Source organism: Filicampus tigris, chromosome 1 (assembly GCF_054856515.1).
Source record: "Filicampus tigris isolate MCC_2025a chromosome 1, RoL_Ftig_1.0, whole genome shotgun sequence".
Classification (NCBI taxonomy): Eukaryota; Metazoa; Chordata; class Actinopteri; order Syngnathiformes; family Syngnathidae; genus Filicampus; species Filicampus tigris.
The window spans coordinates 10,610,792-10,628,783 of record NC_141217.1 but is presented as its reverse complement, the minus strand read 5'-3'; the positions used below and the strand labels follow the sequence as shown (position 1 = coordinate 10,628,783).

The window sequence follows — 17,992 nt, the reverse complement described above, 5'->3', positions numbered from 1 at the left end:
TATCAATAGAAATTGCACTATTTACATTATAATATCGATTTAAATAAGTCAGAAAGCAAACCCTGACCCTGGCATTCTGCGTGCTGTAGGCGGAGGTTACATAATAACGTTAGATTTGTGCTACACTCGCAAGCGCCTAAGATGAAATTTGGAGCACAAAAGTGTGTTTTGAATGCACAAGAATTGTTTTTGTGAACCGTGTCCGCCGAACAAGCAAAGATATGCCAAACCACCAAAGAAAAAGTGCACGTGTGTGTGGCGCATACGTACGCTGAATGAAAGTGTGGCTTAACGTTAACGTCTTTAAAATAAATGACCAGTTGTCTAATTGCGACTCTAGCAAAAATATTAGCATGTGCATACTAACACAATCAAACACCTTCGAATGGATACGTCGTGTAGAAGTAAAGGACTTGCGAGTTCTGCTCGTACTGCTCTGGGAGTACGAGAGCAGTCATTTTGACTGTTTTCAAACTTTGATGTGTTATTAATCTGTGTATATTGATATACATAAAGTTGCTCCTGGCCTCTTGACTTTTCCTAATTCTGTATACATATATCATTTCCATGGTGCAATTGTGTAGTACTAAACGATATAAAAATCAGTCATTTTTCTTTTAACTACGGCGTCCCAGTCATTTTGACGGTCCTATTTACTCTAGCACGGTGCGCTGGGAGGGCGCCGCCGGGTTTCTATAGCAACCAGTGGTTGCTTTGAGAAACGCTGCTGGTCACCATGATCGATTAAAAAAAAAAATCTTATAGAGTAAATTAGGTGTTACACCTGCTTCAAAATACTGATGAGTCTGAGGATGAATTGCTCCACTGACACACAAGTCAGAGTAAAAAAAAATCCTGTTGCGCCGGCCAGGAAGAGCCATTTCTCGTGTCGTATAAAAACCTGTTAGATGTGATCGTCATGATGTTGTGGGTAGTGCATGCCAGACAGTCAAAATGAATTAAATAATAATCTTATGTGGTGCTGGTTGACATGGAAAAAAGAGTTCCTGGGTGCGATCACGACGGAGTTGTTTTGTGTGCCGTTCTTGGGATTTACTTCCTCTTCATGGATGTAAACAACCAGAGCTGGGCATCGTCTAACTGTCACCACCTTCCGTCCTGCATATTTAATCGATTACGTTCTCGACGTCGATTGGCTGTCGCCGACGAGGGATGGACCGGAACCACGTGGGCAATTAAATTTGCAGGACGGAACGCGGTGACGGTTAGACGATGCCCAGCTTTCTTAACAACATTGCACGTTACACTACATTACAATGTACAAAGCAACAGTGTCGATTCCTTGAAAAATGGTTTTTCTACCAGATAATTTCATTTTTATCTTTAAATAGTTTATTCTCTTTATTTTATCTGTAATCAATTTGTTTTTGTATTTTAAAATGTATTCGTATTACTGTCATTATTAAACTTACAAATATGAATAATTATTGATGGACTGAAATGAAATACGTACATTGTGATTCGCCCAGCACTACAAAGCACAATTATGTTTAAAAAGACATTTATTTAATCTTTAAATTGACCGGTTAATTTGACTTTTTCATAGACACCTTATTAAAGTTTAAAGTTTAAATAATACATTTTAAAATCAAATGACCTAAATTCAGCTTTTTTTCCTCTGGGTCCTTCTTTTTCAGACAAAAAAAAATTGAATATTCAATACAAATCTACATCGACTGATTTAATGTACTTATATCATCATTCACTTTTCAACCATATCGCCCAGCACTAATATAAACGTACTGTATAAACACATCAGCAACACAGATTTCTGAGATTATCGGAATGGCAGCTGACTTTGACCGTGCTAACAGCTAACATCTGAACTTGAAGCCAATGTTAGGCCAAGTCAATGCTGTTTGAGCTAAAGTAAGCCAAGCTGTCAACTATTCCGATCATTGAGTGAAACAGCCGTCTCAGCCGTCATTGTCGTTTGTCTTTGCACACAGTTAGGCGGTGAGGGATGTTTGAATTGTGTAGCGATCATTATAACGACCACAGTCATCACCGTTGCATTTTAAGTTTCTCTACACACTCTTGTCTACTTTTTAGAACATCTTTTAACAAATCTGAGAAGGGAAAATGTAAAACACATCTGATATGAACTGATTAGGGTTGTACGGAAAAAAACCTGAAAAACGAACATGATTTGGTCTACTAGTCTTTCCATTTCAAGTCTAGCTTATCATCCCGATGTCCACGTCCAACACGACAGAAAAAATATCGATCACCTGATTGAAAACTAAACAGTAAAATAAATAAGGTCCTGATAATAATTCATACATTTTGCCCTTAAGAGCGCTGACAAGAAGCCTCTTTGGATACAGCGAATGCAGCAGTTCTAAAATGCAATCATCAGCTAATTAAGCTATTGTTAGTGGCTGCCTAACACAAGAATAACCTGGAGAAAAAAAATGTAAACATAAAAGCTGTCATTGTTCTTGTGAGGAAAGTGCAGATAAGGAGTGAATTATTTGAGGTAGAACTAACTCCAGTCTGCTTGTGGGCGCGCATGTGTGAGCGCGAGTGTGCGTGGGTGAGAGCGTGTGTGCCCTTTTGTGATTAGTATAGTTAAAATTTTTTACTTTGGTCAAAACTGAACCATTCAAATTGATGTCCATAAAATAAAAGCATTGCATTTAATATAAATGTAAAAGCAGGCAAGGCAACATGAAATTGTAGGCAATCATTCAAATGGCCAACTCAAACACAAAAAATGATTTGGGGTTAATATGTTGATGAAATTATGTTATACAGGATTGTACTTGCTGTATTTTGGACACCTCTCTGTGATAAAACATAAGTGTTGACGTTTGCAATTTCTCTGGTTTAAATGCTGTCAGAGGCTATTCGATAGGTTTTTTTTTTTTTTTCATCTTTAAGGCTTCCTACGATGCCCTTGGAGATAAGCCACGAAACAAGGACATTTCATGTTTAATATTTTCAAATGTAAGATAAATAATTCATAAATATACTGTCTTTCAGGACATGAGGGAGAGTAGATCAAAGAGGGGTCAGAATAAAACACCAAATGTTGATTCAGCCCTCTCCTTCTAACCTTCACACACCCCCTCCAGAGGTGAAATTTGAACAAATGTGTCATTTTCTCAGACAAGGGTATTCATTTGAATCTTAAAGGGCCAGCACATAACTTAACAGCAATGATAACTATTTTATTTTTTGTTCTTGTGTAATGGTGTTTGATATCAAAGAAATGATCGGGAAAATGTAACTGCGGACAAAGGACAAAGTTGGAGCATTATTTTAGTGCTTGCATTTTGTCGATGTTTTGTGCCAGCCGAAAAAAAGGGATAACACGTTTTAATGCCCGATGTCAGTTATTTGGAGTGCATAAACCTGTCAGCATTACCGATTATGCTCATTCATATATCAATATATATCTTCCTAATTCAATCCAAACCACAAAACATTTGGAACTTAAAAACATACCTTATTTGAATGATTATGTGAATATGCTTTTATGTGAGTAAAATAAAGTGAGTGATATTCTCTAACAACTGAGACATGAATAATATGGTAGTCTTCATTTTTGAAGGATGCGTTATATGTTATTATTGCACTGGGCTGCGTGGTTCACATTATGTACATTACTGAGGTTTCATTAATTTCATTTTTGTCATACGTCTTTGTATTACAAACCACTGTCTATAGTAAATATTCAAACTGCTCACATTGTAAAGTTCTCTCAAATAATGAACTTGTCTTCAGTGGCAACAAATATATCAGCCTTGTGGTGGGGAAAACACTTTTGACAAACATCAGCGTAAGTCATGGGTATGTTGATGGAGTCATTTGTGGCTGATGATAGACAGCTCATATGGTAATGATGACATGTTAGTTAAAGAAAGGAAAACAAAATGTTGCTGAAAACACTCAAGAGCCTGGCATGGTTGATGGCTGGGACAAGCAGTCCAGTGATTGGAAATGTGAAGTTTAGAATTCCTTACGAGATTGTGTAATGAAATAGGACACACTAGAAAACGTGATGAAAATAGCTGAGAAGAAAAAAAAAAAGCCTTATCAAACTAAATAACTTTGAATGAGTATACAATGTCCTATGGAAAGTCATTCAGCCATATGCTGCTCTGTGAATAAAATGACAGTGCAGCATGGTTTTTGCGACAAACAACAGCTGGCCATGCATACATAAAGATCCTCACGTCCAGTTTGTGCATGCCAGATAGACACATGGCAACAGTAAACCTTTAAAAACATCTTATGGGGAATTTCACAATTCACCTTCAAAAGCAACCTTGTGGCGCACTCAAAAGGCAGAAAATCAAGCTCATCATCAGCTCCACGGATGAAAATCCTGCCTGACCCGTCTTTGAAAAGACAAGGGAGTTCATTTGTATCAACAGGAGCGGACAGTGTGATAGAAAAGAATGAAATAGCACCCGGTTGACTGACAGCGGGACAGAACTGGGATAAGTGTGCGAGTCGGGGTGGGTGTTACGACAGTACGGCGGGGGCATAGTTCGTGTCTGTCATTCAAGGACAGGTGGGCTATGGAAAGCCTCAGCCAATGGCGAGGCAGTGAGCTAACCTCTTCCCTGCTTCACGCGTGCACTGGTAATTCTCTCAAATGTCACATCAAAATGGATCTCATTTAAGAAAGGCCCGACTCTCAATTGCAGATGTGGGTGGACCTGAGCTGGACTTTTCCACGGTGGTGGAGGATGTACTGTATTTTGAAAAGGTCTAGAAAAGAGCAGTTTTTCACACATTCATCCTTTTTTTTCCGCCCTTGGAATTCAAGGAGGTAAAGTTGGAATTTTTCAACAAAACATCTTTCATCTTTACAATGGAAGAGAAAGGTCTGCACCGCATTTCCTCTCCTTCTTCTCATTTGCAAAGATATATATTAAAAAAACATATCGTATCTCAGTGGTTCATCTCCCCAGGGCACATGCAGTAGAAGCCTCGGTAATCACATATGGCACAATAGCTGGCGTATAATCGCCTTTATTTTTATTTTCATGATGTCACTCTTTTAGCCCCTTGCTTTATGACTCGCAAACCGAGCGGAGACAGCAGAAGGGGAGGGGCGCCGGGGAGAGGAAAAAGCTAGGGAGGGGTGAAAACAAATGATGTGGATCCCTCATTGTTCTTTCTCTATGCCCTCATTCCAGTCAGGGTAATAAGAGAACATTGTGATTTACTGTCAGCGAAGCGCAAGAGTGCATCAGAGAGAATCCACTGCGGCAGGGGCCATTAAAATAGATTTAACTTCCCACAGTATTAGGCCAGATGTCTACACTTCTATTATATTTCAATCAGCCATGACCTTGGCCTCTCCATGTGATGAGAAAGATCACAAGGAGAGTGAGAGAGGGTGAGCGTGAGTGAGGGCAAATACATGGGGAAAACCAATAGAAATACCAAACTACTTAGTCCCGCTAAATCCCTCCGCTCCATCGTGCTGCATTTACAGCGAGATGCTGGGACCGAAATAGAGGCAAGGCTTCAAGTTCTGTTAAAAGAGTCTATGAATCATTGAGTGCTCTCTTGGTGCTGATAAGTTGCTGCTTTTTGGGAGGGAGTGCTGCTGTTCTGCAGGAAGACGCATTTTAAGCAGCATACCGAAAAGAGTGGGGTCATTTTGATGTTCTTCAGTTCTTTCATGAAATGTCACCATTAGTCGCTGTATCCCTCTTCTATCCACCGTTCACACTCAACTCCCGAATATGACCGTTCTAAACATGTTTGCAATTCAGCCCCCCCCCCCCCCCCCGACCCCCCCGCGTCCCACAATGTGCCATCCTTGCGTCAAGTCCTGCATCCATTTCATGCTCATGAAAGCGGAGCAAAGGTTGCTGCTTGTTCTATTTCTGAGGCTGACGGTAATTGGACTTATTGGCGGGCATGGACTGACCTACATAAAGAACTACAGATCCCTGGCTACAGCTCTTTCCAATCCCTCCAAGCATGGGCGTGGATGTTGCGCCAATGTGACTCTGATGTTCCTCCAGCACTGTTTTCAAATATCGATTTGACTGTGATGCCTTTTGTGTGTGCTAAAAACAGTGTTTAGCCTGACATGACGACACTCAGTCTGAAAATTTGAATATATTGTGAGACCCTCCTGACCTTGCCAACGGCTCTATATGACCTCATAGAGGGATTGAAATGTGTGTTGGCGTTTTCAGACACTTGATTTGTGTTTCTCATCCTTTGTCTTAAATGTCCCTTTATGGTGGTGAGAGACAAGCAGAGTCACTGATAAGGGTGAGAAGAGTGGCACTGGGGCTATAATGGTGCACTGTGAGTCACTATTGAGTAACGAAGCCTTCGCCTACATCGGGGTGTGTGGATCCAGTGTGTGCCGAGGTGACTCAGAGAGGGATGGCGAGGAGAACGAGGTGGTGGTGATAGTGGGGCTTAAAGGATGACATCAGCTGTTTATAGAGGCTAAACCCCATCTGGATATCAATAAATGGGAGTCGCAATAATCGTGTCGAATAGTTTGAATGGAAAAAGTTTACATTGGTTGACAAGTTAGCCACGGTGGAATTAAAAACAGAAGCATGTCTCTTCTCTTGTTTTGAGAGCCTTGGAAATAAATGATCTTCCTTTCCATCCACCTCAAGGTAACATGCAAATAATATGGGAAACATCTAAAACGCTTTCCCTATGGAGGACATTGTCTGCCATATCAAAGAATCAAAGGAGAAATAAAAACAGCATCTCTGAGCCAAAGTGGAACATACGGAGCATACGAGTCCAAACGCTCTGTGCATCGTGGTGCTGATCGACTAGTACTCAAGAAGTGAACCCCATAAACACGCCTTTTCATTTGCATAATGAGCACATTTGTGCAAATATGCATATTTCGGGTGAGGAGACTTTGACTGAGAAGCGGACAGGACACGGAAGTGGAAACTTTATATGCAAAAATATTAAGTAACAACAGTGAGCCAGGCTGGATGCATGCCCATCATATTTCTTTTGCTATGTTGCTAGACTTTGCACAGGGTAGAATTGGGCATAACGGGGCGTTTATGCTGTTGTGGGATGGAAGTAGCGTTTTACCGGATAATCGTAGCGACATCCCTCATTTGCATTAAAATCAGGGCAGTCGGAGCGCAGGACGCCCTGATTTGTATTGTGCCAGCAACGGTTCTGTGTTTCTTCATGCTTTTGAAAATATATATAGATTTTTGTCAAAATTACAGCAATAATATGGCTGTTTTTTCAGATAATATTTCATAATAGCAGTCACCATAAATAAATGGAAAAATATACAGGTATTCCAGGTGATCGGAATCGCTATCGGCCGATCTCACTCATGCATGATCGGTATCGGTGTCATAAAACCTGATCGGAACATCCCTAATTGTATTGCATTGTAATTATGGTTAGAGTGCCCCTAGCGGTGGAAGAAAATCCACAGAATAGACGCACCTTTATATAAGCCACATGGTTCAAAACCTCGGAAAAAAGTAGTGGCTTATAGTCTGGAAAATACAGTAATCATAGTTGGAAACATATACCGCACAAGCATAACAAACCACATTGTCAGCTGAGCATTTATTAGGCTGATATATGGCGACGTCGTTAACTGAAGGTTTATTTATTTTTTTTAGAATGACTAAAGAGGCAAGACATGGCTTTTATGAAGTTAATTCCGGTGAGAGCTAAATAAGTTTAAAAGAGTAAAAAGCGTGAGAAATATATAGCCAATAAAGGACTTCAGACAGTATCTGAGTCTAAAAAAAGACCAAAATAAACAAGAGCAAAATGAAAAAGGAACATGGAATCAGAGGGAGCATGAGACCAACTACAGAGCTTTCTATTATAATACACAACATCGGCCACAGTTCTCTTGCAGTTGGCCAAATCAATAAAGACACATACCACAGAAAGACACCTGCGAGCAGAATTCACAAGAAGAAACTTAGAGCAGTGGCCCCTTGCTCTGCTACAAAAGAACACAAAGCAACAGGTCCAACACAAGCGAGGGACACACGCAAACTCCTTTTAACTTCCAATGTACTTATCTTCACAGCTGCCTCTCGAAATCCTCTTTTGTTGTCTCTCATTTTCAAATCACTATCTCAAATATATCATTTATACCGTATGTACATGCATGCAGGCTAATTACAGGGTGAGTAGAAACTAGGGCTGCCAAGATTAGTCGACTAATCACGACGACGTCGACGATCAAAATCATCGACAATTAATTTTGATCGTTGACGCGTCGTTTATTTGTATATTTATTTATTTGGCACACTATTTTTTTTTTCGAGAGTGCTGCGTCTCGCTCTTCTCCCGCTGGCTGTTTTCCTATCTGCAACGCACATGCGCAGTGGTGGTAATCCGGGGGATGTAAACAGAAGCATTGTGGGTAAAGTAGTGTAAGCCTTATACTGTAAGGGCTAATTCGTGTTGGCAACAGAGTTTGAAAGTTACGGCGCATTTCACCAAATATACTCAATACAATGCAAACTTGTCTTTCATGGCAGCAGGATGGGGATGCCCAATCATTTAAAAAAAGGAAGCAAGTTTTGGCTTATGCCTGATTTCATATCTGACATAGGCACAGTTGTGTCTAGAAGCTAGCTGCAGTTAGCATACACACGTTACGATTTGTTTGATGTAACGCTCCTATTTGGTACGCTAACACGTCGTAGCATCTTCTATGGATTAAGCAGCCATTATTCAGTGAACTCGCGTTGATGAACAACCAAAACTCTGTGCCTGTTCATGCCTGTGGTGGACATCGAAGCAGGAAGCGCACGCTTGCTCCCTCTCTCTCTCTCACTCGCGAACGGAGTGATGCGTTCATGAACTGGGAAATATCAGCACTCAACACAAAAACGACGTATGTGCCACATTATGTTAGAGTGCAAAAAAAAAAGGTCCTCCTTTTTTTGTTACAGGTGCATACCACATTTTGATTGTGTAGATCAATTTACTACTTAAATTATGCATACTAGTGAAAACAATAACGAAACCTTTTTGATAAAGTTTAAATTAACACAAAATTAAAAACCAATACAAGTGTTTATTTTCGTTTTCTTTAGCACAGAGCATTTGCCCAATTTACTCCTCTGATTTCACTACCTTTCGTAAAAAAAAAAAAGTCTTGGTGCCCAAGAAGAGTCAAATATGGAACCGGGCGGGGGCCGACAATGTTTATGAATATGGCCGGAGGGTCGCGGACCGGCAAAAAAGGGTCTTTTTTGTAACATAAAGAATTCAAGCTGTAAGCGAATGATGCTTATTATAAGAGCAGCAGCTTGCTGCTGCGATTTGCCGCGATTTATATATTATCCGATTAGTCGACTGATCGCGACTACTGTTAGTGATTAGTCGACTAGAAAATAATCGTTTTTGGCAGCCCTAGTAGAAACCAGACAAAACTTCCTAAACTGTACATGGAGGATATGTCTGCACACAAACGCCAACAAATCAGGCCTGACATAAATCCAAAAAAACACTTATTGTCCATTGAACCAAATTAGAAAATGTGCGATCGGTGGTGAAGGTAGCCATTTTGGTTTGGCGGTGAGCCGTGTCACGCAGCTATTACATTGCTACAAAAATATACACTGCAATCAGCATTTTATGACACACGCATGATAATCAGAATAAAGTGAGATGCTTTCAGTGGAACGCCAAGGGGTGGGGAAGCTGTGGAGGGGGGTTCTCTTCTGCTCAGAAGTGACAGACAATTTTCAGTTGCCACAAGAATAGCACTTAACAAGTAATCGAGCAGCCCAGACAGTTTAAATCGTTATTTCTGTGCACTGTTCCGCAACAAAATAAGATGTGCAATGTTTCTATTCCTAATTCCTTGTAAAAAAAAAAAAAATGATTGTCTAGTTTTATCAAGCAAGGGACAATCAACTGTGCGACTGAATAAAATACGTTGAAACTATATACGAGATGCAATGTGAACTAATGAATCACCCAACCAAAATAACAGAAAAGAATCATTTATTGCCCTACTGGTTTTGGATACATTATATACACAAACAGAATAAGCTGTCCACAGTTTGACACTATGAGATGAATGAGACACATGGAAAACATCACAATGATATAGAAACTGTACAGTGGTCAGAACCTTGAAAACATCTTGTTTGAATGAAGTGATTGCGTCTAAGCAGACAGTAAACGGTCCCCTTTCAAGCTGTTTTTGATTAGCGGTTCTCTCTTTTTAAGAGTGCAGAGATGTTATGTGTAATGCAATCTCCTGGCTGTGTCAAACTGCTACCTCACTGTGTATGCTGTGGAAGACGCAAACAATGGACTCTCTGTTCTGGCTCCATACACCTTTTTCACTGGCATGCATCATGGTTAGGCTCCTATATGATCCTGAATCCAGTTAAAAATGGCATAAAGGGACTCTTCTGTTACAAAATGAGATCCTTTTGAAGGTAGAATGCTGTATCGCTTGAGCCTTTTTACAGAAGAAGTTATAAAAGACAAATATATACACATGCTCAATGATTTAATTACCATTAGAGTAATCCCCATTTCAAATTAAAGCAGAAAATCATTCCCTATTCGAGACTTTGATTTGTCGGATGTGAAGTCAAAAGCCAGAAATATTTAACAAGCAAAATGCATGAAATGAAGCATCCATTTAATAAATGACTCACATGCACAGCAAATTACTCAGATTTCTTATTTTGCATGGTTTTCAAATAATACAGACTTTTTAAACGCAGCTGTGTTGAAATTAATCTTTGCAGAACTTGAATCATTGGTGCTGTGATGTCAAACAAGCAATTCTGCTAAAATCCACAATCCAAACCTTGGAATAGAATCAATGAAAATCACAAGTGTGCAGAAGCAAAGTAAATTGTAAATTTACTCCAAAATAATCAAAACATTTTTTGGAATGATTTTGACAGGACACTGGCATGAAATAAAGAGAAGCGCATGTCTGTCATCGGCATGGCCGCCAGAGATCCACAGTAATATTATTACTTAACCAGCCAGGAGACCTGAAAAGATGTGTTAGTGTGGGTATTTATACTAACTTCAGAGCTATGTGCAATGCCTGCACAGGTATTGATTTTTTTAAACAGCGTCTAAATGTGAATTACAATTTTTGCACTGAAAATCAAATCAAGCAACAAATGCAACTCGAACGGTTGCTAAGTGTTGTTCCAGCAACTTGCTACTGCATAATAAGGAACAACATGGTACAAGACTGACAGGCGGCTTAAAAATGGTCCTTTTATAGACCTTTGTGCAAGTGAAGGCCAAGTTATTAATCATTCTAGTATTTCATATCACTGCTTAATATTTGAAACCATCAAGACTAGAGCAGAGCCATGCAAACGTCACCCCACTTTCCCATTTCAAATGATTGTGGTGCATTAAAGGATTTGGGGAATTAAAGCCAGAAAGTGAACTTTGTGTTTGTGGTGGGGAGTTTTGGGACTGGTGAGTAAGCTTCTCTTTGACATCACTGACACAGCATCAACTGCAGCTGAGATGTTTTGAAAAGCCCAAATTGCTTTATCCACTAAGAAGCTATTTGTTGACACAACAGTGCAGACCTGCCGAGGGAGTCCGTGATTGACACGTGGCTGCCGCAGCGGAGAAAGTACAAAGCCGGACATTTATCCCAATTAGTGTGCACACATGTATGCATGCAAAGTGACATAATTAGGGCAGGACAGCAAATGTGGCTAACAATAATGGACCCCTGCTCTGTGATGTGAGCTATAAGTAGACAATAAGCTTTAAAGCTCCCTCTCGACCTCTCATTACAGTCACTCAATCGCAACATCAAAGGTAAGACAACCTTTTGACAATATTACAATCGTCTGTGTGTGTGCGTGCATGTGCGTGTGGGTTGTTTTATGAGCATGTTTTGGTGTTTGTCTTGGAAAGAACAAATTTAGGTTTTACACCAAAACATTGACATTGTCGCTGTGGATACTATTGGTCTGTCCCCACATCATTGGTATTTGTACTATTAACCAAGTCAAGTGTTGATATAACTGGAGAACAAATGTAGCAACTCTCTTGATTGCTCAGCTGTGTTATCTAAAGTGTTATCAAACTCCGCCTATTTCCTCCTCTGAGGGAGCCATGGAGCATTATGTCACCCCGAGATTGAAAGTCTGGCTGTTTTTTCGACATTAATGAGTGAAATAGTTAGCTTAAGTATTTTTGAGTCTGCTTTGTTAAAAGTGTAATATCTGTGATGCTCTGCGGCAGAAGAAATTCGTCGGCCACAAAGGTAAGTCCATGTAGATTCATTTCTGCCTATTAAATGGCTTAATCAGCTCATCGTTTTATTTATTGCTCAAATCATGGCTCAAAGACCTCTGAAGAAGAGTAGGGGAGATGATAACCACAGATGTTTGCTTTTGAGAAGTATTAAAGTTTTTTTGGTCGCATCAGCACAGACGTGTTGGACTACCATTTTAATCAATGACAGCGTAATATATTAACATTTTTTTGCCACGTAGATTAGTGATGATTTAGGGTAGTGTTGTGTAAAACTCAGCTCAGCTTCATAAAACAGGTGAGCCGTGGTCGGTTATCTGAGCCCTGAGGGTGTGTGATGTCATTTTCAGTCGACAGAAGTGACAAAATGGCCGCACCGTGAGATGGCTAAAAACGAGTGCATTTTTTTTTTTTTTGCTTAACTCATATTCCACAAACGCAATATTAATCTGAATGCCATGTTTACACGAGTGAAGGCACATGGAACATATTGCAAATAATTTTTGGGCGGGTTCTTTTTCTTGAAGTGAAGGATTACCAATTCCAAGCAATCAAAGTGTACCAACAAATACCGGTAGAGCAAGCCCATGCTATCTGAATTAGCAACAAAGAATGTGTCACTTTCTATGCACAATAAGTGACAAGTTCATGTGTGTTTTTCTGCGTGCCCGATGGTCTTGACCGGTATTTAGCAAGGCGCTAATTGATGAGGAGGGTCCAGCTCACCATGTTTTCACTCACTTTTCTGACTGCTGGAACAACAAATCACAACGTTGCACAATTGGCCATATGTCCAGCCGTGTGTTCCCGCCTTGCAGCTGGGAGCACTCAACGCCCGCGCCTGTGCTTACCTCCCCGACTGTGAGCGAGACTGTGCATCCGTAGCAAGCAAGCAGTGCATCAGCGACGCTGTGAGCTGTGTGATGTGGCTGCTATAAGCTGTGAGTGACCTGTTGACTCGCGCGGCGTTAACACTGCTGATGGTGTAATCCATACGCTATGTTTAAAACAACATAATCTGTCAAACGGCATACATTTGCGGTTTGTGGAGATTTACATAATAGTGATCGCTTACATTAAGAAAAACAGGGCAAACTCAAACATCCCTTTGAGTGAGTGATGTTCAAGACAACTAAATATGACTATAATCAATCTATTTCTACTCATTTTTTAAATTATTGGTTATTCAAATGCACTATTTTAGTTGTTTAGTTCTTGGTCAGTGGTCTGCACTGCTAGCCCACAGTAGAATGTTTACAGGTATAATTCTGCAATAGTGTGACAGGTGATTTTCAGCAATTCGTCCATTTTTATTCGGACACGTCAGTTGTGATAATTTTAAGAATGGTGCAAGTGTTGTACATTGTATTAGATGCCAATAAAAGTCCTACTTGGAGATTATAGACCTTCATTTGCCCCTTGGTTTAAGACATAAATCGGTTAACAACAATGTCTGCTATTGCGAGTTCTGAGCTGTTAGAATTTTGTAAATTCTGATTACTAACTAACAGGCAACACATTTTGACTTTCCAAATTAAACCCGATGGAAGAATTATAACATCCCAGCAATCACAACAACAGCACACATAAACAACTCTCACTGACAGAAAGCTTTCAGCACGGAGCTTTGCGTCCAAAGCCTTTTTTCCAGAGCGACTGAATCACAACCACAACCACAACCAACATTTTAATACAGTAATGATAAATCAGAGTTTGTTTACTTTAATACAGAAAATGAACTCATGTATTAGGGCATAGGTACAATTTGGGAAGTAATGATGGAAAATCTAACCAATACTCCAATTTCCAGAAACAAACAAAAACTGATTTTTCCACTGGCAGCATGAGTTTCTGCATGAGGTTAGCACATCTGTCTCAAAGCCAAAGGTTCTGAGTTCGAATCTCAGCTCTGACTCTTATTTGTGGAGGCTGCATGTTTTCTCTGTGCGTGTGTGTTTTCTCCAAAGTTATTCTTGCCCCCCCCACACACACACACATGACATGTTAGTTTAATTGAAAGCTCCAACTTGCCCATATTGTAGCTGTGAATGCGCAAAGTAATCTGGGATGGGGTCCATCTTACCTGTGGTCCTCAGCAGGTTTTATGGCTGCACTGCATGGACTATTGTGATAAACATTAACAAGTAGGGTGTGACTGTGATTGCCCTTATTTTGGCCAAATTTACGAAACCTTAATGTATTTTCTGAAGGTAACTTTTACAACAGATCCACATGCATGTTCTGGAAAATATTTTTCATGCATCCTATCAATCATTCTCCCAGCTCTATAAAATTCAACATCTTTCATTGCCAAATGTGCTTTCATAACTGCGCTACTAAAACACAGACAAAAATATTACACTGACATAAATGTAGACACTGTTTGTTTTGTTTTAAAGGGGAAGTCAACCCAAACATATTTTTTTCAAGAAAGCATGCAAGCCCAGTAGTTAAAACAAGGCATTCTGATCAATATTGCGTTTGTGGGATAAGAGTTATTTCACCTGTTTTTAGCTATCTCTTTAGGGCGGCCATTTTGTCACTTCTGTCGACTGAAAATGACATCACAACTGCTCGGGTAACGACCAATCACGGCTGACCTATTTTCTGAAGCTGAGCCGTGATTGGTCGTTACCCGAGCACTGAGCAGTTGTGATGTCATTTTCAGTCGACAGAAGTGACAAAATGGCCACCCCCTGAGATGGCTAAAAAGGGGTGGCTTTTTCTGCTTAACTCATATTCAAAAAGCGCAATATTAATCAGAATGCCATGTTTTAACTAGTGGCCTCTGCTGGGAACATATTCTTGAAAAATATATGTTTGGGTTGATTTCCTTTTTCACGTCTACAGCGTCACATAAATAAAACTGGTGACAGATGCGGGCACACCTACCTGGTTTGGTGACCGAAACTCTTGGTTATTGTCATTCATGTACATGTTGTCACCATCAAACTGTGGGAAGACACAGAGAGGAGACATTAGCATACAATCCAAATAAATATCAATAAATAAATAAATACGCCATGGAGGATCTGTGCAGCGGAGAAGCCCTTTATGGGTGGCCTGAAGTGTGAGACTAACGACTTTGTCACTTTGGTTAAACCTTATATGTGTGGCATGGAACTGTCGGTAATTACTGTTCATCAGTGGGGCCGGTAATGAGGCTACATGAGCTCAGTAGTGAAAGATAGGCTGTTCCCTGTGGGCTCTGTGGCGTGTGAGAAGGAGTGTGAATGAATCAGCGCGTAGCGGCGACACGCCGTGTCTTCGAGAGCGAGCTAACAAGGCATTGAAAGATCACTTGCTGCAGGTGCCAAAACATTGTCTGACGGGGGTTAGGACTCAAACGGTGACCCCTAAGCCCCCTCTCCGAGAGTGTGGGGAAACAATCCTGGGCCACCACTCGAGTGCTACATGCAACACGCTAGCTCTGATGTCAAGTATGCTGGAAGGATTAATCCCAGAGGAATTCCCAGCAAAGATCAGCTGTGACAAAGAGGGGGAAAAAAACAACTCACATTCTGTTTTTAGCTCAGGAGAAAATGAGATTCCTCCCCACAAACAGCTCAGTAAGTGAACAGGTGCAGTGTCAAGGTGACGGAGAAACTGCTACCCTGTTAAAAGGAGACGTATTGTGAAACGCCCTTGGCGTCCAAAGGCATCACACTTTTTCATGGCAAGCACACAGCAAATGGAACAAACCTTGACTGGGCTGGATAATAACAATCGTGCACACAAACGCGTGCACACCCCCCCCGTACACACACACACAAAAACTCAATGTGTCAAATGAAGCCCCCTTTTTGTTTGCTGACTGAGGTCACTCTTTGTAATATCACTGCACAGAAGCCAGACAGCAGAGACAACATGATCAAACTCGACAGCGTTCCACACCAGATTCCTCAGATATGAAGCTACTGGGAGCCCTTTTTTATTCGGGTGGCCGTCTTTGTGCACACACAAAAAAAAGAAGCCTTGAAGACAAAATAAACCGCACTGGGAAAGAGAGGACAAGAAATAAGATATGACATACCTGGTTAAAACAGTGACCAACAAGAGAGCAGACCTTCATCAAGGTTTAAACATTTGTCATCTGCAAAATCAATAAACTAGGTTTTAGAAAAAAATAAAAGTCATTTTTTTAATTTGCATACTTTCTTCCGAATCCAAAATAAAATGACCCTACATATCACAACGTAATGTATATTGTTGCAACCTAATCTTAATCTGAGTCGTGTACAATTATGTGGCAAATGCGCAATCTGGATCAGATCTTTGTTGAAACAACTCAAATGTTAAATGCATAATTGGAGTTGGAACCAAAAATCAATAGGAACATTCTTATAAAATTACCAATAAACCTCCAGGTCGATGAGGTGTAAACAGGAAGTTGCATACACACGCAACATAATTTCAACCCTCAACACGTTAACTTGACTAATAGACCATATTATATCGAATCATCTTGTTGATATGAGAAAGGTAGCTAAATGAGCAAGTGAGACGCGAAAAATAAAAATGTCGTTATTGGACATTTCCTGGTTAACGATGCACAGCGTAGCAGCCCTATGGAGATTTTATAAGGCTGTAAGAGACATTATACAGTGGTGCCTTGATTTAACTAGTTTAAGTAGTTCCATGACCAATCTTGAATTCCAAACACTCATATCTCCTTTTCCTACCTTTTCCCATTGTCTTGAATAGAAATTCCATTAATCTGTTCAACAAAACTTTTGTAATGTGTTTTAGATAAGAAAAAAAGCACTCTAAAATATTATATATAATCAAAACATAAAATAATAACATAATTAAGCAGAATGTGAAACCAAATGCTTTACTTATCATTATTAATTAATTGAGCAGGTCCTTCTACTGTGTGAGCCTTGGCCACCTGGGGTCAGTATAATATAGACATACAGTACATGATACACAAAATTCAAAATTAACTGACCACGTAAACGTCGGTAAGATTAGTCGTTTTTTTGCAAAAAAATTCTAGTGAGTATTGTTATATTGTTTGGTTACATGTGTTGCTGCACTGTTTGTGATCAAATATGCGATGCATAAAAGGTTACAACACCGCAATATCGACGCTATTTGTAGCCCATCTATGACATTTTATTTAATTGCGTGTTAGCATTACGTTAGTAGACTTTTCTAAAGCAAAGCTCTGTGGTTGTTTTACATACACAACATATAACTGTCATTATTTGGGCTTAGTTTGACAGAAAAATTCAACTGCGAGTGATAATAAACAGCTTGAAGCAAGCTTTTCGCATCTGTTTTGAAAGTTTGCTGCCACCATCCAGCACAAAAATGTGAGCTATTAACATTTTTGCTTGTGTATCAAAGTAAAAAAATTGGTCGAGAGATGGCTGGTCATGCTGTTGTATTATTTGAATGACTTTCAGCAAATGAATGGGTCATATTCAACTCATCACTTACCAACTGGTAACTGGAAAAAAGATCAACATTTTGCGAATCAAGATCATGCATCACAGAACCTCAATGCCTCAATAAATGTACACCTTGCCAATATTACTTTTTAAAGAAATATAGCTCAAATCATTGCTTCTCTCATGTTGTATTTTATTTTATTTGAGAAAAAGCATTCAATTATACTCACGGGGAAAGATAAAACTGTGAGCAGTGAATGCTACACACTTACTCCAAATGAGATGCTGACTAATTTACTTGATGCTTTGGCGAAAGAGCAAATTTGCTTAATGAAGCACGGCGTGTGGAGTTGGGG

At 39.9% G+C, this 17,992-nt stretch overlaps 1 protein-coding gene across 2 annotated transcripts in view; it reads right to left on the bottom strand.

Moving 5' to 3' along the window:
* Positions 1-17,992, bottom strand: part of LOC147152722 (TOX high mobility group box family member 2-like) — a 109,138-nt gene that overhangs the window by 39,130 nt on the left and 52,016 nt on the right. For both annotated transcript variants that reach the window (XM_086051803.1, XM_086051810.1), the window contains one exon: positions 15,133-15,192. In XM_086051803.1, coding sequence (XP_085907929.1) covers positions 15,133-15,192 — 60 coding nt within the window. The remainder of the gene's footprint in view (positions 1-15,132; positions 15,193-17,992) is intronic.